The sequence below is a fragment of the Ceratotherium simum genome, chromosome 17, assembly GCF_057802395.1.
Source record: "Ceratotherium simum simum isolate JZ-2026a chromosome 17, ASM5780239v1, whole genome shotgun sequence".
Classification (NCBI taxonomy): Eukaryota; Metazoa; Chordata; class Mammalia; order Perissodactyla; family Rhinocerotidae; genus Ceratotherium; species Ceratotherium simum.
The window spans coordinates 45,925,898-45,946,054 of record NC_141916.1 but is presented as its reverse complement, the minus strand read 5'-3'; the positions used below and the strand labels follow the sequence as shown (position 1 = coordinate 45,946,054).

Below are 20,157 nucleotides of genomic sequence, written 5' to 3'. Positions count from 1 at the left end.
TAAGCTAAAATTTCAGGTACCTGACAGCACAGATAGGTATAACCGAGTGATGTTCAGGAGGATAAGTGTGACCTGCAATTATCTGATTTTGTGTTGTCGTGAGTCATCTAATGAAGGAGACTTGTTTTACCACACGATGAACCGTGCTTGGCACACAGTAGGTCTTCAACAAACACCTACTGGATTGAGTCCAATGTCATATTATGCTTGATGTGACTGAAGAAGTAGGGGCAGAATTGTAATTTTTCTTCTATTAAGTGAAAACTAAATGATTGCAAAGTAGAATTAGAAATAGAATTTAGTTTTTGGGTCTAGGTGGTATTTTGAGGCATATATGGGTGTTAGATTTCCGAGGCTGTTTAACTGAGTTATAGTAAAGAATGGGTAAACATTCAACATGAAAAGCCCTTTATACTTTACAAGTCACTTTTCCTTGTGTTACATTTTTGGCCCTCATCACAATCCTGGGAGGGATAAGTAAGAATATATAGTATTGATAAGAATGTTTTTTTTGTCATTATAATTTCTTATCATTATCACAGACAAATGAATGATGTCTAGAATTTGGAAATAGGTCTCCTGCCTTGTACTCTATCTTCTTGGGCAAATCTCTTAGCCACCCTGAGCCTCAATTCTGTCTTTTATGAAGGAAGAGGGTTAGACTAGATGATTTCTAAAGTCTCTTACTATTCGAACCTTCTCTATTTTTTATCCCAGTTCTGCTTCCACAAGCCAATAAGTTCTTCATCATTTCTCACTGATATCAAGGGACACATAGACGAAGGAAAGCCACAGAGGAAATCTGTTCAACTCAAGAAGCACTTGTTGAAAACTGACAAGGGTGAAGTGCTGGAGAACGAGGCAGCTGTTGTCTCTTGCAGCTGTTTATTTTCTGATCAGTGTCATCACTTTCTGAGTGCCTCATGTGGGCTTGTGAGAAAATGAAAAAAAAAAAAATAGTGGGAAACTAGTAAACATTTCATTCATTACAGACCTTTTCTTGGAGGTAAAATGGAATTGCAGCCAAAATCGGTGATCTTCACCACCATTCTACTGTCCACCACACAGCTGGTGGATTTCAGACGACCATGGACTTCTATCTTACTGGAGTGCAGGTATGACATGCCCTGTAATTTTTCAGACGACAGGAAAACAAGGAGATATGACACTCTTCAGCTGCTTGATCATTTTAAAGAAAGAAATGATGTTGTGAAACCATTTCAGCATACAGATAGCGTCATATCATCAGATTTTAAATTTAGTTCCATTAATTTTACTTTAAAAATATTGTTAAAGGGGGCCGGCCCGGTGGTGCAAGCGGTTAAGTGCGTGCGCACCGCTGTGGCGGCCCGGAGTTCGCCGGTTCGGATCCCAGGCACACACCAATGCACATTTTGTTAGGCCATGCTATGGTGGCGTCCCATATAAAGTGGAGGAGGATCGGCATGGATGTTAGCCCAGGGCTGGTCTTCCTCAGCAAAAAGAGGAGGATTGGCAGATGTTAGCTCAGGGCCGATCTTCCTCACACACCCCCCCCCCCAAATATTGTTAAAGCTCTAATATTTGCCTAAACACTGAATCTAGTTTTGAAGTCTTTTTAGGTGATACAGTAAAAGGCAATTGTCTAAAGACTCTGGTTAAGTAGTTATATGCAATATGAAACAAAGGGTTGATTCTATTTTTTTTTTTTAATAATTGTTTCTGTTTACCAGTTATTTTGTCTGTGACCTTGGGTATGTCTCTGGTCTTCTGCTACCTCAATTTAAAAATATGAATAGTAAAGCCTTGCCTTTCTGAAGCGAAGGTCTAGGCTAGATTATTTCTTAAAATCTAATCGGTTTCATTCTATTTCAAAATAGAACCTTTCATTCTGTTTTGAAACTTGGGAAGCCCGTTTTCGGCTGGTGTGCTTCCCCCTGGTGGGCAGAGGTGTCATTGCAGAAACTGGGTTTCAGCCTGGATCACAAGAGTGAAATGTGGCAAACAGAGTAACGCATAACATTTTTTTCAAACTGATTCTGATCCTATTTGACTTTCTGGTGATTTAATACTGTATAAATAGCTCATTCTTGGGACCAACTTTTCTACATTTATGAATGAGGCCTTGGTTACTGGTATCGACTTCTCTTTTCATATCATGCCTGGGAATATACACGTCCAAATTTATTACTGCCTCATGAAAGATGTTTGCCTGTCCTTAATATTTTATCTTAAAAAGTTGAAGATACAGTTGTCTTGCCTGCAGCCTTATATGATTTTGATTTCCAGCAAGTCTTTGAAAATGGTACCCCAAAACCAGGGTAGAAAAAGTATAATAAAAAAATAATAATAGCCAATATATACTGAACATTTATTTGTACCAGGCCTTGTAGTAGGCACATACATTATTTCATAAAATTCTCACAACAACACTATGACATCGGTACTATTTTTATTATCATTTTACAGATGAAGAAACCAATGCATACAGAGGTTGAATAGCTTGCCAACTCTGTTTTTTCTATATTTAATTTTCATAAATGTCTTTTGTGTTTGTAATCTCTTACCTTAGCAATGTCATACAAGACAGAGATCTTAAACTCCCAATCCATGAATGTACCATCAGGGTAGGAAATTGTGTCATTTAAAACTTCCTGAACAGGAGAAAAAGAAAAGGAAGAAGATGAGTTGTCTCAAGGAGGGATATTGTAGAAAGACTATTACAGTCAAATAATGAATCTTCCAAGCATAAGGCCTTGGGCTCAGGAACAAACTGGAACTCCATTCTCCTGGTTTTCCTGAACATGTATTTCTTTTCTCTCCTACTTTAAAAACATTAGCTGGCTTTCACCACAAGGAGATGAGCAGGAGATACCCATGGTATTCCAAATCCCGGTTATTCCCCAAGATGCGGATAAATGAATGAGCAGATACCTGCCTGGGGAGTAGGCTGGTGAGCCTGATTCACAAGTGATTGGGCTGCAGGTCCTGTCTTATTAAAATTATACTAGTGTTTTTAAACAAGGAATTGCTATTAGGAAATTCATTCACTAGGCTTATGTTTTTACTCACATGATCAACTGCATCCACTGGCTTAAGAGCTCTAAGTTTTCTTTAAGTTTAGTAAGTCCTCTGTCAATAAGACAGAGTTCTTGGATTCTGTGTGAATTGTATGACCTCACTATTTTAACATGATGATGCTTCTATCAAGGTACAGGTATTTAACTAAGCTAATAAACTATTCTTCACAGTAAAAACTCTAATAACCTAAGAATAGTTTCTTGTTTTGGGAAAAATCCCAATTTGACCTTTAGTTTTAACTCAGGCACTGTACCAATACCAATAATTTCCACTGAATGGTTCAAAGTCATTAATCTTTTCAGATAAGGCTGGCTGGGCTGTGGGTACCAGGCCAAGTTAAGGAAGGGGAGTTATGAGCAGACAGACTCTAAAGTAATTCTTTCCCTTAGCACCTGACGTATTTTATGTTTTTATTTATTTGTTTGTTATCTCTTCTCCTTATGAAAATGTAAACTCTGAGATAATTTTTGTTCACTGCTGTATCTGCAACATCTAGTTCCGTGTCTGGCGTGGAATAGATGCTTAATAAATATTTGTTGCATGAATGAATCAATTGTTCCTAAACAAGGTTAGCCAAGGTTATCATATATTTATAAGACGGGACGCATATCGTCTTTACTCTGTCTAGGGAGAAACTTTCTCATTTGTTTCCCCACAAAGGTAGGTTCTGATGGGAGTTGCTGTGGTTTCAAGCTACAGGGATGACACCAGGGAGGTGACTGTAGTTTGCCTGGGCAAAGCCGGGAAGCATATTGTCTTTACTCTGTCTAGGGAGAAACTTTCTCCTTTATTTCCCCACAAAAGTAGGTTCTGATGGGAGTTGCCATGGCTTGAAGCCTACAGAGATGACAGCAGGGAGGGGACTGTAGTTTGCCTGGGCACAGCCTTTGCTTTGAGGTTCGTGATACAAAGGAGTGGATGAGCTTCCTGTAGGAGCTTCTGTTGTCTGCTCCCAGGGTGAGTAAGCAGTGCCAGAAGGTGGCCCAGGACCACTCAGATATCTGACGTTTCCTACCTTAGAGTAGAGAGCCAAAAACACTATGGGTATGATAGCTAAATGTTGACTGGATGTTTGAAGTGAAATAAGTCAGAGGGAGAAGGTCAAATACCATATGATTTCCTTCATTAGGTGGTAGATAATAACAACAATAAACAAACACATAGAGACAGAGATTGGATTGGTGGTTACCAGAGGGGAACGGGGGAGGGAGGAGGGTGAAAGGGATAATTCGGCACATGTGTGTGGTGATGGGTTGTAATTAGTATTTTGGTGGTGAACGTGATGTAATCTATGCAGAAATAGAAGTATAATGATGTACACCTGAAATTTATACAGTGTTGTAAACCAATGTTACTGCAATAAACAAAAAATTAAAAAAAAAAAAAAAAACAGAAAGACCATGTGAAACCTTTTGACCAGGCTCTGTTAATTGGTATTCTAAAATTTCTGTCTCATTGAAATTAAATGAATGAAAGTATGGTCTAGCCCTCATATGGAAAACATTTCTAATTTTGAAGGACTTGAAATTGTTATTATTAGAAATGTTTTATTTGAATGATAAATTTTTTATTTCAATGATCATTTTCAGCATCAATTTAAATTATCATATGGTCTTTCTCCTATGACCTTTTGACTTGATGCATGAGAGTAATATTTTTTCCATTCATAGCATTAACCATGTCTGATTGTATTGTGCTTTTTATATGCAACTGGCTTACAATTTATTTATAATTTTTCTATCTATATTCATAAATATAGTTAGTCTTTAATCATATTTTAGTATCAGCTTTATGCCAGCTTTGTTGAATGTTAAATGAATTTAGAAGGTGTTCATGTTTTTGTTTAACTTTAGAACAGTATTTATATAGACAATGAGAACTATTCATTGAAGTTGAGAAGAATTAGCCAAATCTGGTAGTCTCGGAAATGGAAATGATAATTTCTCGTATTATTATTGGCCTACTTAAGTTTTTACTTTTTGAGTCAAATTTTCATGATTTTATTGCTTCTGAAATTTTATGGTTTTTTAGATTTTATAATTTAATAGTCATGAAGTATTTTTTCACAATTGAAAGCATCTTTTTTCATAGCTTTATTTTTTATTCCCACTTTTGTGTATTTTTATGGTTGTTTTAAAAATTTTAATTAGAAGTATGAGAGGCTTGTATGTTTTATAGTTTTTTCTTAAAAAACAAACAACTCATGAGTGCATTTTAAAATTCTACCTATTTTATGATTGAATTTTGAAAGTTTCTTTTCCTTAGTCCATAGTTATTCTTCTAAATTTTGCATTGAATATTTAGTTTATTATTATTATTTTTTTAAGAGATAGTAGCCTTTAGGGCTATGATTCTTTTTCTTTGAGGATAGATTTGAGTTTGCGCCATACATTTTGAAAGCTACTCTTCTTGTGGGGTTTTTTCCTGATTGAAGCTTATTGAAAAATTAAAAATTTCTAGGTGATTGGTTTAAATTTTAAAAATTACTTTTAAATGTCATTGAATTATGAATATTTGGACCCCTTTAAATCTGCTGCTGCCCCCAATCTTAGGATCCTGGCTTTGTTATGGAGGAGGACATCGAGGTTATTAAGAGATACAGGGTCTGAAAATAGCCCGAAGGCAGGGGGACCATACATTCTGGTTTATTTGAGGCCAGCTGCCATTTATGTGTGCTCTTCCAACATCATTATTACAGTACCTCTTTTCACTCTCAAAGTATCCTGATAAAGTGTATGGTCACCTACCCAAAGGTATTGAAAAGGCTGAAAGCTCTCATAATGCATGCCCAGAAACTGCTCCAAGTGAGGTTCAAATGTTCCGCTTCCCTTTGAAGCAATTATCCCTGATTCCTTCCTGCGCCTATGCTTTTCCCATTCAGTTCTGTTTCTGCCAGACGCCTGACTTTGTTTCTTGTATATGAATGTTTCTCGCATGTGCCCGCCGTTCTGAACTATTCAATGATTTCATATTCCCAGCTTGATGCTTGGTTCTTCTCAAGAATTTGACTCAGTCTTGTCTTACTTTCTTTTTCTGCTTTGAACTTGCTCAGCCAAAATACCTGACTCCATCTGGCAACTCCTGGGCATTCTCAATCCCTCACAAGGGAGAGAAGAGTAGGAATTTAGACAGTAGCAGAACCAGGACTTACAGACTAATAACCAAATGATTATTTGGTGCTATCATAATGACCATCCATTTTTCTTTTAATACAAAAGCAAGTATGCAAGTAAAATAAAATGAATTTTGAGATAATCACTCACTTTTCTACATCTGTTCTCTGTTTTTTAAGTCTACATTCCCGATATCTTTTGGCTTTTTTTTTTTTTTTTTGGTGAGGAAGATTGGCCCTGAGCTAACATCTGTGCCAATCCTCCTCCATTTTGTATGTGGGATGCTGCAACAGCATGGCTTGATGAGCAGTGTGTAGATCCGCTCCCGGGATCTGAACTCATGAACCCCAGGCCGCCGAAATGGAGCATGCGAACTCAACCACTACAGCCACCAGGCCAGCCCCTGGCTTGTTTTTTTGTAAAGATATAATAGGACCGATTGACAAAATCTGAGTGATCTAGTTTGGTAAGCATATGGACCTGCAAACTTTTCCTGATAACTCTCTGATATTATTTCACTGGGTGAACATTTAAAATTTCTACTAAATACTTTTTTGTCCATATGGTTGACCAGTTAGGAAATTGGAAGTGATCACGGTTCCTTACCCGGAGGGATCCTCTTTCACAGTATTCAATCACTCCAAAGATTGTGGTATCAAGCTTCACTGTGCCGTAGAACTTGGTTAGGTTGTAATAGTCAATCTGAAGCAACTGAAATAACATGTTTATTTACAAAGCAAGTCAGCCAGAAAGGAGTGCTAGAGTAAAAATTAATATGCTAAAAAACCATGTCATGTTTTAGATCTTTGGGGAAATGTGTTGCTCTTGATACATTGGAATGTCAGTACATTCCTTACTACACCTTACATTGCATTACACCTTACTCGACAGTCTTTCTTTTGTCAACAAGGGAACTTGAATATAAACCTTTGACTACTCTCAAGTCATATCAGGACCATTTTCTAAGACATGCTGGTGGATTTCCAACATGTTTTACACCATCAAACATCACTCTTCAACATCTATTGGTAGAATTTTCAACAAGAAGTATAGTCACCCATTTCTTGGCCTGAGGGCCTCTCTGTCAGCAACCCTAATAATGCCTTACTCCACCAAGGATCTTAGTGCTTAGGGAAAATGGAGTGAAGCTATTTGTCGCTTAAGGGTTTCAAGTAAGGGACACATACCTTGTTCAATTCTATTTTCTGTTTCTCGGTGAAATTGCCATCATTGTGCTTGAGATCTTTTAGAATCACTCGCTGCAAAGATCAATTGAATTAAGGAGATAATGTTGTAGCATGACCACTTATGTGCATATTATAATAATTTGTGTATCTATCTTCTCACTATACTGTAAGCCCTTGAGAACAATGACAGTATTTTATTGATGTTTATATCCCTGGTGCCTAAGACTTGGGATATGGCAGGCTCAAGTTTGGTTGTTTCTTTAAGAATTACTAAATAAAAAGGAAGGAAGGTAGGAAGGAAGAAGAGAAGGAAGGAAGGAAGGTAGGAAGGAAGGAAAGATGGAAGGAAGAAAGAAGGGAAAGAAAGACGGAAGGAAGAAAAGATGGAAAGAAGGAAGGAAGGAAGGAAAGATGGAAGGAAGGAAGGAAGGAAAGAAAGATGGAAGGAAGGAAAGAAAGATGGAAGGAAGGAAAGAAAGATGGAAGGAAGGAAGGATGGAAGGAAGGAAGGAAAGATGGAAGGAAGGAAGGAAATATGGAAGGAAGGAAGGAAAGAGGAAGGAAGGAAAGATGGAAGGAAGGAAGGATGGAAGGAAAGAAGGAAGGAAGGAAAGAGGAAGGAAGGAAAGAGGAAGGAAGGAAGGAAAGATGGAAGGAAGGAAGGATGGAAGGAAAGAGGAAGGAAGGAAGGAAAGATGGAAGGAAGGAAAGATGGAAAGAAGGAAGGAAGATAAGAAGGAAGGAAGGAAAGAGGAAGGAAGGAAGGAAAGATGGAAGGAAGGAAGGAAGGTAAGAAGGAAGGAAAGAAAGATGGAAGGAAGGAAGAAAGGAAGGACGGAAAGAGGAAGGACGGAAGGAAAGAGGAAGGAAGGAAGGAAAGATGGAAGGAAGGAAGGAAAGAAAGATGGAAGGAAGGAAGGAAGAAAGGAAGGAAGGAAAGAGGAAGGAAGGAATGAGGGAGGAAGGAAGGAAGGAAAGAGGAAGGAAGGAAGGAAAGATGGAAGGAAGGAAGGAAAGATGGAAGGAAGGAAGGTAAGAAGGAAGGAAGGTAAGAAGGAAGGAAGGAAAGATGGAAGGAAGGAAGGAAGGACGGAAGGAAAGAGGAAGGAAGGAAGGAAGATGCAGACCCCCATATAGGACTGTCATATTCCCACTGCAGTGAGCCAAAATATAATACAAGGGTTGCCTGGACTGCTCTGAATCTCTTTTATTTTTCCTTTTCCTTCCTACACTCCACATCTCTTAGAAATTCTATTTGTCCTTCAATTCTCCCAGGATTGTGAGTTTTGTAACCCCTGAAACAGAGCCCTGCGCATTCCTTGAAAGGCTCCAAGACAGCCCCTTGGAGCAACCTGGGCACCCACCCCCACCTTTGCTGTGCCATCCTCAGAAGCTGGGGCAACGATGAGTCAGAAGGCCCAGAACATACCCCTAACTGAGAGTTCGAGAAGCAGGGAGGCTATAGTCACCTTTTTGTCGTATTTGCACTGTTGTAGTCTCTGAATTGTATCTCGTCTCTTGTCATCATCGATCTGGCGCAAGAAAAGGTTAATTATTCCAGAAGCTTCGTATCTTGTCCCATCCACTACCAGTCAAAGGCTGCAAGGCTTTTCCAGGTGGGCTGTATCTGCTGTTCGCTCATAGCGTGCTGAGCTGCTCCCAGAGAAACTGTCATAACTGACTTGTGTTTCCCTTTCCCTCCTGGCCTTTCCTTTCCAACAAAACCTTCTTTCAGGTATCGACCACTCATGCTTAACTCTGGGTTTTCCTCTCTCCCACTTATTGTCCTATTTTTTCCTCCTTCTTCTTGTGGCCTACTTCAGCCAGGGATTTTCTTTGCTTCCTTCTCCCCTTCACTTCCCTTCTATTGGGAATCATTACCCGTGGCTACCTACAGATGCTCTTAGGGAAGCGTGTTGTGCATTTGAGTTGCAAACTCATGCCTAAAGGCCCAAGTAGCAATGCAAGTGAGGACGCTGGGCCAGGTGTTGAAGGGGGGCAGCCCATCAGCTCTAGGTACAGCCTAGAGTTGCTAGATCATCTGACTTGTCAAAAGAAGTTGGTAATATGGATTTTTCTATGCCATTCCAAGATTTTTATATTTGGCAGTTAATTTTAAAATATGGTAAATATTGAGCAAAACACACACACACACACACATACACACACACAGACACACACACACACACACACACCCCTGCAGGCTAGATATGGCTCTTGGTCTGCCAGACTTCAGTCTAAAGGCAAAAAAAAAGAGTTAAGAACTATTGCATCTTTCAATTTGATTCTCATAAAAACCTTTGAGGTATTATAATATTTGTAAAAATTTACCTTTACAGGCATTTTGAAATGTGAATGAAATAAATTATATTAAGTCCCAAGTATGATGAGTGGCACAGTGCAGATTAATAAATGTCAGTTGTCTTCCCTTCTCCTTTTTCTCCTTTTACAGATGATATATAAGAGTTAAATGACACTAAATGTCACATAAGCATGTATCAGATCTCATCGTGGTTTTGATTTGCATTTCCCTAATAATTAGTGATGTGGAACATCTTTTCATGTGCCTGTTGGCCATCTGTATATCTTCTTTGGAAAAATACTTGTGACAACATGGATGGACCTTGAGGGCATTATGCTAAGTGAAATAAGTCATACGGAGAAAGCCAAATATCATATGATTTCACTAATGTGGAATATAAAACAACAACGACAAACAAACGAACAGATACAGAGAACAGATTGGTTACCAGAGAGGAAGGGGGAAGTAGGGAGGGTGAAAGGGACAAAAGGGCACATGTGTACAGTGATGGATGACAGCTAGATTTTTGGTGTTGAACACAATGTAGTCTACACAGAAATCAAAATGTAATTATGTATGCCTTAAATTTATATAATGTTATAAACCAATGTTACCTCAATAAAAAATTAATTAAAAAAATCTTTGTCAAAGTAATATGTAAAAAATTTAAAAAATAAATTTTTTTTATTTTTCGCCTGAGCTTGCCTTCTTGTCTGGTACTCTTTTACTGTCTCTGGCATCGATTAGGTCATTTAAACTATCTGAACCTCAGTACCTTATCTGGGTATCCTAACTCATAGGGATACTTGGGGATCAAATGAGACAAAGTTTGTGAAATTTTCTTGCAACTGAAGCATTTTATCTTCAAACGAGTTATCATCATCTTTATCATTTTCTTTTCTGTCTGTTAGACTTCATCCCTTTGAGTTTCCTGTCTTCTCTTTTTGTCTGGCTGCTTTGGCTTTTGGACCCTTTCCGTTCTAGTACAAGGATGTTTGACTTTTTATCATCTCTTCCCTTGGTCTTGCTTCCTTACCTCCGCCTTCAGTGAGTATCCAGAACTCAAACCGTTGCCCGGCTGGTTGTGTGGCATTTCCCCCCCTTGCTGACTTTGGCTGACCTTCCTGGGCCTGCTCCTGCTCCCCCTGACTCACAGCACCAGAAGACCTCTCCTTACAGCCAATCCTGGCCCGCCTGCTCCCCAGCCTCTGAGACTCAGATCAACAATGATTGATTCCTCACGCTCTGGATTATTTCTAACTTCCCTTCTTCAAGTTTACTGTTCCAAAGACCTAGTCCTTAGCCAGGTGAGTGGCTCATCTGATTAATTAACTCATAAAAATTCTGTAATGTCTGACGAGGGATAAATGGGTTATATTGCTAGGAATATTTACATTTTAAGAAAACACAGAGACACAATGTTTTAGGCTCAATCCAAAAGAACAAATATGAAATATGGGGTTTATGAGGCAGTGAGGAAGGCTTATGAGGAGTGGAGCCACCCTGGACTTGTGCAGAGGTGGACCACTTGGTCCATCCTGGTGTCGTACCAGAGGCAGGGAGCACTCACTCCTTCTAAAGGTCTCCTCTCCCCTTTCTAGGGTACTGTCAATGCGTCATTTAGGTCAACAAAATCTCCCTTTGGAAATCCAATAGTCTTATGGTCATTTACACCTTATTGTGAATGACCATAAGATCGATTTCATCCTGACACTTGGCTGAGACAGACTGATCTTTGTGAATACTGTTTTTATGTGTGAGGCTCAGAATGCAACAGGAGGGTCCCTTTAGAGCATTTCTGGAGGAAAGAAAGACCTACTCCATGTACAGCCATGAGAGGATCTGAGCCATTCGAGTGCAGCATGCAGGATTTGGGGTGGAGTGCCAAGAGCTGATAGAGAGGCTTCAAGGATAAACCTGACCCATGCTGCAATTTTACTTTTCCTGATTTTAGGCAGGAAGGCATCTCAAGTCATACTTCTCCTATCAGCTTGGCCCTACTCTGAGGGACCCTGCTAATTCCATCATGTGGAGGTTCTAGATCTCCATCTCCTCTTAGTATACTTTAATATAACAACTTTAAAAAGAATATGGTGTATGGTAGGTGTTAGGATCTTAGGCTTTACAGTTAGATAGACTGGGTTCAAATTATGGCAATTCTAGCCCTGTTACCTCACAGGGCTTGGGGAAGATGAAATGGGTCAATGTATCTGGCACACAAGAAGAGCTCAGTTAAGTGTTAGCTATGATTATTTGTAGTAATCTTACTAGCTGTGTGTGACCCTGCTCTGTTTCTTAACCCTTTGTCCTTCAGTTTCCTCATAAGCAAAGTTATGATGATAAAGTTCACTCATGAGTTCCTTGTGAGGAGTAGATGAGACAACATAGGTCCGGCACTGGCTGCAGTGAATGGGAGTGAGTTGTTTTCATTGGCTGCTGCTGCTATGTCCTGGTTGAGGGATAATGTGGGCAGATATCAGCAGAGGCCTCTTTCTTCAGTAATGAGCTAGCTAAGTCATACGTCCTTAGTATGGGCAGATTAATATCCAAGGTTTAGGGGGTCTTAGATGCTCTACCCATTCCTATATCCCTTCCATGACACAGTCTCAATATGTGCATTCTCTTCTGTGTCAGATGCAAAGAATGAGTAACACATCATATCTCATTCTCCACTGAAGTGTTCATTGGATCAACTAGCTGACTTTTAGGGCAATAGAGAATCAAGGGAAAGACAGGAAACTGAGAATTAGAAAACATCTAAGTCTTGGATTCTGAAACAAATGATCCCTGCTTGGCATATTTCCTACCATGCCACCAAAGTCTTGTCAAATACCTGGCATGTTGCACCAGCTCTAGCCTTCTTCAACAGGTAGGGGACGCCTTACCTTCAGGCTAATATGGTTGGTCTCATTGGTCTCCAGAGGAAAGATCTTTTCAGGAGGAATGTGGGACCATTTTTTCTGACGAAGTTCATTTTCTTTTTTATATTTTCTGGGAAAGGAATAAAACCAGTCAATAGGTTTTTATTAGTATTCATGCCATTCAACTTCTGAACACTGGGAAAAATTTAGAACCCTAATATTTTCAGGTAGATATGTCATGAGTGAGGCTAGCCCAATGGTGTAACTCCATGTTCTTCAAACTGGTGAGTGCCGGCCATCAGTGGACCAGTAAGGATTTCTGATGGCCTTCTGTATTCTTTCTTTTTTTCCTTTTTGTTTCATTGTCTTGGGTCCTTCGCTAAGGCAGTCCTTCACTATACTAAAGAATCTGAACTGATGACATAGAAAAAGTGAGCAAAAAAAAAGAGGAGAGAAAAGATTTTAAAACTGATAACCTTGAAAGGGAAAAATGTTAATTTTTAAGCCACCAGAGAGTACATCAGATTCCTAAATGAGCCAGTTCCTCTTATGCATCTGTGTCTTTAAAAAAATAGAAAAGCACAGAGAAAATGTAACAACATGTATCCCAACAATCAAAATGTAAAAATTTTGTAATTGTTTTCCCGGGATAGCATGGATGAAGTAGACTTCTTGGGTTGTAGGAGATGCACTTCCAAGTTTACAGATATTGCCAAATTGCTTCCCAAATTGGTTGAACCAGTTTATCCTCCCATCATGAGAATTCCTGTTTCCTCCATATTGTTAACAACATTTTGTATTATTAAACTTTTTTTTAACCATTATGATGTATGTGAAATGATGTTGAATTGCTGCTTTGCACTTTATTTTCTTTGATTATGAGAGATTAAGTATCTTTTCAGATATTTTCTAGCTATTTTATAGACTATATAGAATTATAGAATTATATCAAATTGTGTATTCATAATTTTGCCTGTTTTTTTCTATTTCATTGTCTTTTCCTTATTAACTTACATGCATTCCTTATTTATTTATTTATTTTTTGTGAGGAAGATCAGCCCTGAGCTAACATCCATGCTAATCCTCCTCTTTTTGCTGAGGAAGACCAGCTCTGAGCTAACATCTATTGCCAATCCACCTCCTTTTTTTTTTTTTATCCCCAAAGCCCCAGTAGATAGTTGTATGTCATAGTTGCACATGCTTCTAGTTGCTGTATGTGGGATGCGGCCTCAGCATGGCCAGAGAAGCGGTGCATAGGTGCGCGCCCAAGACCGGAACCCGGGCCGCCAGTAGCGGAGTGCACGCACTTAACCGCTAAGCCACGGGGCCGGCCCCACATGCATTCCTTGTATAGCCTGCAAAACAAATCTTTTGTCGTTTTGTGTTACAAATACCTCCTTATAGTTTATTGTTTACTTTAATTTTGTTGTATAGAAAGTTTTGATTTTATTATGATCGTGTTTATATTTTTTTCTTCTATGACTTTTTTATCTTTACTGAGAAATATTGTCCTAACCTGTGATCATTGATCACAGGTTGATAAGAAATTAACAGAAAATGACATCAAAGTCATTTTCTGTTAATTTCTTCTAAGTTTTAAATTTGATTTTCCTATTTAGGTCCTGAATCTGTTTAAAACTCCATATGGAATGGACTCCCTCTTGTGCGTGGTTTCTAGTAGGGTTTTAATTTCATTTTTTTCATGTTTAAAGTCTGCAGTCCCAACATCATTTCCCAACTGACTTGTGATGTCACTTCTACCATATTCCAGGTTCTTGTGCTTGCTTGTATCTGATTCTAGAATCTATAATCTTTTCAGTTGACCTATTTGTCTGTCCCTGAATTTGCCTTTGCTTGTGGTCATTTGACAAACTCCTACTCACCTTCTGAAGGTCATTCATGATGGCTTTCTAAATGTCCCCTAGGCAGAAATGATTATTCTCTTCCTACACTTCCATCTAACTCTGAGTATTCCTCTATTAAATACATATAAAATAGCATATTATTGGCCAATAATTATGATTCTAAGACCTGGATGCAAGTAGGTTGACTATCAAGGCCTTGAGGGCTTCCAGGTTTTCATCTCTGTACCCCAGGAAACTCTTGAGACCAACAGAGCCAGCTGTCATTCATATTGAATTAGGGATGCCATAAATCATTCATTACTTTTCTTGTATTGGCTGTAGTAATTGAAAACTACAAGAGTAACATCTGTCTTCCAGATGTCCTCGTGGACACACTATTGCTCTGGCCATTAGGAGTCCTATCTCTGCCTCCCATGCTTAGAGAAAATGGCAAATGCCTGTTTCCATCTGTTACTGTCTCTTATCTTGTGATTTATCCCTATCTTAAGCTGACACCCAATTAGACTTGGTTTCTGAGGGACAACAGCCACATCTGTGACCTTGTTATTGACTGTCTTTACTCTCCCTAAATTTTGGTTTCTGCTCACCCTCAACTAAATGGTCACCACACACTGTAGATCATCTCCTATATTTCTGGGCAACACGGAGTTGCAGGAGCCTTCAGACTGAAGAGAATAACCTAGTCCCTTTCCTGGAGAAAACTTCCACTGACATGTAACAGGCTGGACTCTCTCATTATAAGAAAGTATAGTAACACAGACCAAAGCATATGATACATAGAGAAAGTTGTTGTCTGGTTTAGTCAGGAAATGAGAGTGATCCTGATAATATAAAAGGACAGAAAGTTTTGTGTGTTTAACATACAGAGGTTAGGATGTAGTATGGTATTCACTCATTTATATATTCAACAAATATTTATGAGTATACACTATGTCTCTGGCACTGTGCTAGGCACTTCACATGTCCAAGTCCAGTAGAACAATCATGGAACTGATGGTCAGAAGGTCTGAGTTCTAGTTTTGGCCCTACACACTACCTAGTGAAGTGATTCCAGACAAGCCATTTGGCTTTCTGGTCCTTTCTTTCCCCATGCTAAAATAGGAGGTTTGGAGTAGATGATTTCTAAAGTCTCTTCCAGCTTGAACATTATACAATATTGAGACTTTGAAATTTCCCACAATGTATCAATAAAACAGCAAAACTAGCTATTTCCACTTATAAAATGCCTATTAAATAGTAGTCACTATACGTACCTTATTTCAACTCCTTACAACAGTTCAGATGAGGATACTGAAGCTAAGTAACATGTTTAAGTTGTTAAATAATATGCTTAAGACCACATGACTGGTGAATCACAGAACTGGGACTCGAGTTCAGGTGTCTCTGACTCTGAAACTCCAATCTATCCACTCAGTAATACTCTGCCCTTGATATAGTCTTTGATGAAGAATGCCTTCATAATCTCAGATCTGTCTAGAGACCTCTTTGTCGGCATACATTATCATCAATAGACATCAGACCTCCCTCTCTCCTTTCCTCCCTCTCTGAATGGTGAGCACAGCAGGACAGAGTGGGTAGCAGGTACCTCAGCACCAGGAGAGCAATGAGCAGGAGCAAGATCATAATTCCTGTGAGAGTGAAGACTGCAATCATCAGGACTTGAGGTCCTGTGGCAGAAAAGACAGGGAAAATGCATTAGTAAGGATCTTGGAAAAGAGAATAAAAGCATTTCAATGATTCTAATTGCACAATATAATTTGAGGAAGAGGAAAGGGACAACCCTTTCTAAAAATATTTATCTTTTATTAATCTTGTCCTTGGTAATATAGGTCCTGTGTCCTTGCTCTCTGAAGAAAACTGTCTGGAACGTGCCCAGGGGAAGTGGTTTAATTTCAGCAATTCTTACAGTCTATATATCTCATTTCTTTTCTTATGAGAATCGCCAAATGTTACAAGAGCATAAAATAGCTTGCAGCACACAGATAATTTTGGTGATGGAAGCCTATCTGGTGTCCTTGAAACCAATATACCTAAGGAGGATTCAAAGAGGAAGTAAGAGACAACTGTTTTTTTAATGCAGAGCACAAATTGAAAGAAAAGTAAATCTGTGTGGAATATTAAATGACAGTGTTGCCTGTTGGTCCTTTCCAAGCTCTACTAGGTCCTTGAGGGAAGTCAATGAAGACTGTAAGTGATTTTATTCATTGGAACACTGGTATGTGGGTGGAGTTGTGTAGATGAAGTAATTTGAGACACTCACAGAAGAGTAAGTGGAATCCAGGAAAATGTGGATCCAACCCAAGGAAACATTGAAGCAGAGTCTGGGTATGCAGAGGAATAAGCCTAGATTGAGAAGGACAACAACAGTAATAAAACTGTACAAGAAAGCCATGGTTCACATAAGCCACAATGGGTCCCTATTAGAATAGGAAGTTAGTGGATTCAAGAAGAAAAAATGGAATGGATTTCAAGCAATAGACAGAGTGTGTAAGAACCTGGAAGATGATAGCAATATGGTGAAGAAGACATGTTTCTTCATATAGCAAAAGTAAGAGACCCAATCAGAAACTGTAGGGCAAGTTGTTCAAGGAAGGCATAGTATAAAACCAAAACAAAGTAACATTTCACTTGGTTTTGAGAATTTGGAACTTTTTTAAAAGTCCATTTTTTTGTGTGTGTGGCACAAAGGGGAGACATTAGAGCTATATAGAAAGAAATGTTATTACGGCATGCTATTTAGCTTTATATAAGTAATAATAATAATGAAAATGTTTACTAATTTTCAACTTATAGAATCAATTTATAGGTAAATGACAGAGGGCTTCATTATGGTTATCAAATAAATATTATCAGCCCTGACAAACTAAAGAAAAATACAAGAGAATTTGGGAGGTGGGAAGGAGGTAGAAGGAAGGATAGTGACATTAACTTCTTCATCTTACAAAGTTGGGAAGTAAGAAGTTTTATATATAGTTGATAGAAGTTCATGCATATTAATTAAAATTACAAAGGTATCCAATAAATGTATTGACAAAAAAATATAACTATATTGAGAAGAGGTTAGAGAAAAGTAGCTCTAGTCAAGATGAACTAAATCTTCATTTATTAATACAAGAAATAAATAGATAACATGTAAAGCTTATAAATCAAGAAATACATTCATATTATTTAGAAATATGCAAAGAACTAAAAGCAGAAGAGAGACCAGGCATGCACAGAGGTGGGACCAGGCACACTCATTTTCCATTGTGAATATTTCTACTATTGGATTTTAAAATCATGTGCATGAATTTTTTTTCACTAAAAATATAATTAATGAAGGTGCCCCTGAAGAGAGAAGAGATGCCAAGACCTCCTATTCGAGTAGCACCTCAATGCCACCCACTGAATTCTCTCTCATGGCACCATGATATAGACCCTCGAGGTCATGGTCCATGTCTTTCTTGTCTATCCTCGTACCTTTAGAACTCAGCACAAGACCTGGTACCTGGTAATGTACCAATTAAAAAATGGTTGAATAAATAAATAATTGAATAAAAACTTTGCTCTGCTCATCTCACTGCCTGAGAAGAGGCGAGGGAAAAATGCCCAAATGTTAAAATACGTAAATAAATTGACATAAAAAACCCTTTTGAGCCATTGGACTTATCTCATGTCACACGTATTTTTAAACTGTTTTTGTTTCATCCATTAGATCCTTCTAATGAACTAACTGTTTTTTTCTGAGGGAAAGGGTTTAGCTTGGGGTTAATACTGCAGAACCTTTCTATAAGGGGTGCCTTTGAAGGATTTATGCTTTGCTAACATATGACTTTGCTTATTACCTTGTTTTCTGCTAAGCAGAAACTTTTAATAGCGAAAATGTGAGCTCTGGATTTCTAGTCTTATCAGGACAGAAATAAATTAATACCCTGGAGTTGGATTTGCATTATGGGCACATTTGACTGGTGAAGTCTGTTTACTACTATAATCATTTCTATCACCACCACCACCACCATTGCCACTACCACCACTCTCATACCCCCAACCCCACACAAAAATGAGTATGAGAAATACAATTTCAACAGTGCCGGTGTTTCTACTCATCAGTCTACTAAAATTACACATCCCCTAGACTAGAGCATGCGTTGAGGGGAGTATGGGGGACTCCTATCTGCTGGGTCCTCAGCCCACCTCAATTCCTATCTGCTTCCCACGATGTAGACATCTCACAGCACTAAATATAATTATGATATTTAAATACACTATTTAAATGTTTAAATATAGTAATTTTTATTTCAATGTACTTTTTAGTTTGCTTGTTAGATAAGTCAAGGTTATCACATTAGTTCTAAGGTTAAGCTGCTGCTGCCTTCTGGATGCTGTGGTTGTCACAATGAATGTAGATTGAGTTCATAACCCCAAGGTCATATGATAGTTGGAAAAAAACTTCGAGAATCAGTTAAAAAGTCTGATTTAACAGAGGAAGATGCTCATACTTAGAGAAGAAAAGTAAAGTGACTGAAATTAACACTGTATACATTAGTGCTGACTAGAAACATAATCATCATCTCATATTGTCTGCCCTTCCTTCCTTCCTTCCTGCCTGCCTGCCTGCCTGTCTGCCTTCCAAGAGGCAGATGGGGAAATGTGTTGGGGAAAGGAGATATAAATAAAGAATGGACCCTACACTTACATAGTGTATGGTATAAAAAGATGTGTAAACAAGTAACTGTGTTATTAGTACTATGCTGGAAGTCTGGCAGGATAAGGGCAAGATCAATAATCCACTGAGATGCTAAGAAAAAGCTTAGAAAAGGTGAAATTCAAGTTAAATATTGAGGATGAGCAGTTGTTTGCCGGTTGTATGGAGCAGTGATAAATTTTAGTCAGAAGGAGCAGCATCAATGAAGATACAGGGATATGAAGTTGCAAGGCCCCTTCTTTAAGGAAGTAGGGGGACGTTGAGAGAGTGGGCAAGGGATTTCAAGTAAGATGAAAAATAAGGCTGGAGACATAGGAAGATGGCAGACATTTTGTGCTATAATAAGTCACATGGACTTTAATCTGTAGATAAAGTGGAGCTGCCAATTGGAGTGTTAGAAGAGTGCAGTAATATGACTGACTTCAAGCTGTCATCCTAGTGACAGTGTTGGTTGGAGTGGAGGTGAGCAGGAGGCAGGACTGAAGCAGGAAGTCAGTTGGATATTATTGTAACCCAGGAGGCAGATGATGAAGGCTTAGTTGAGGAACAGGAACCAATTCTGCGTTGTCCATTGCTGTGTCCCAGATGCTTAGAACATACCTGGCAATAAGTAAATCTTTGTGGAATGAATGAAAAGGCAGTGATGATGCAATATCCACATGAAATGTTCTGTTACTTAGTTGGCAGTTGTGTACACAGATAAAAGACCAGGCACGAATATCTTATTTGTATACCTTTTGGAAGATTGAGTTACTGCATTTGTAAAGTTTAAAACTAAATGTAGTAACAGTTAAGTAGTGAAAAGCTCTGGCTAACTGAATTTTCTAGTTAACTGAGGATGAAGTGAAGTTGTCCAGGATGATGCAATGTTCCTGTCGTACATAATATGAATTCTTAATGTAATCTCTTTTAGGTAAATAATGAGAGCTCTCTCAAAAACTACATTTTGAGTAGTTCAGCACTTTACAAAGCACAGACATTCTATTCAATCACCAAAATATCTAAAAACTCGTAAAGAAATTTATTAAAAATCCAAACATAACATCATCACTGAGAGTGATAATTAAGGAGAAAGAAAAATAATT

The 20,157-nt window shown here is 38.5% G+C and overlaps 1 protein-coding gene across 1 annotated transcript in view; it reads right to left on the bottom strand.

Annotated features, from left to right (window-relative positions):
• The window catches only part of GUCY2C (guanylate cyclase 2C), a 71,007-nt gene that overhangs the window by 21,605 nt on the left and 29,245 nt on the right, over positions 1-20,157 (bottom strand). Inside the window, exons 11-17 of the mRNA XM_087442712.1 lie at positions 15,974-16,055; positions 12,548-12,653; positions 8,830-8,892; positions 7,361-7,432; positions 6,780-6,884; positions 2,547-2,633; positions 995-1,127 (exon numbers count right to left, since the gene is read on the bottom strand). Of these exons, the coding sequence (XP_087298838.1) occupies positions 995-1,127; positions 2,547-2,633; positions 6,780-6,884; positions 7,361-7,432; positions 8,830-8,892; positions 12,548-12,653; positions 15,974-16,055 (648 nt within the window). The remainder of the gene's footprint in view (positions 1-994; positions 1,128-2,546; positions 2,634-6,779; positions 6,885-7,360; positions 7,433-8,829; positions 8,893-12,547; positions 12,654-15,973; positions 16,056-20,157) is intronic.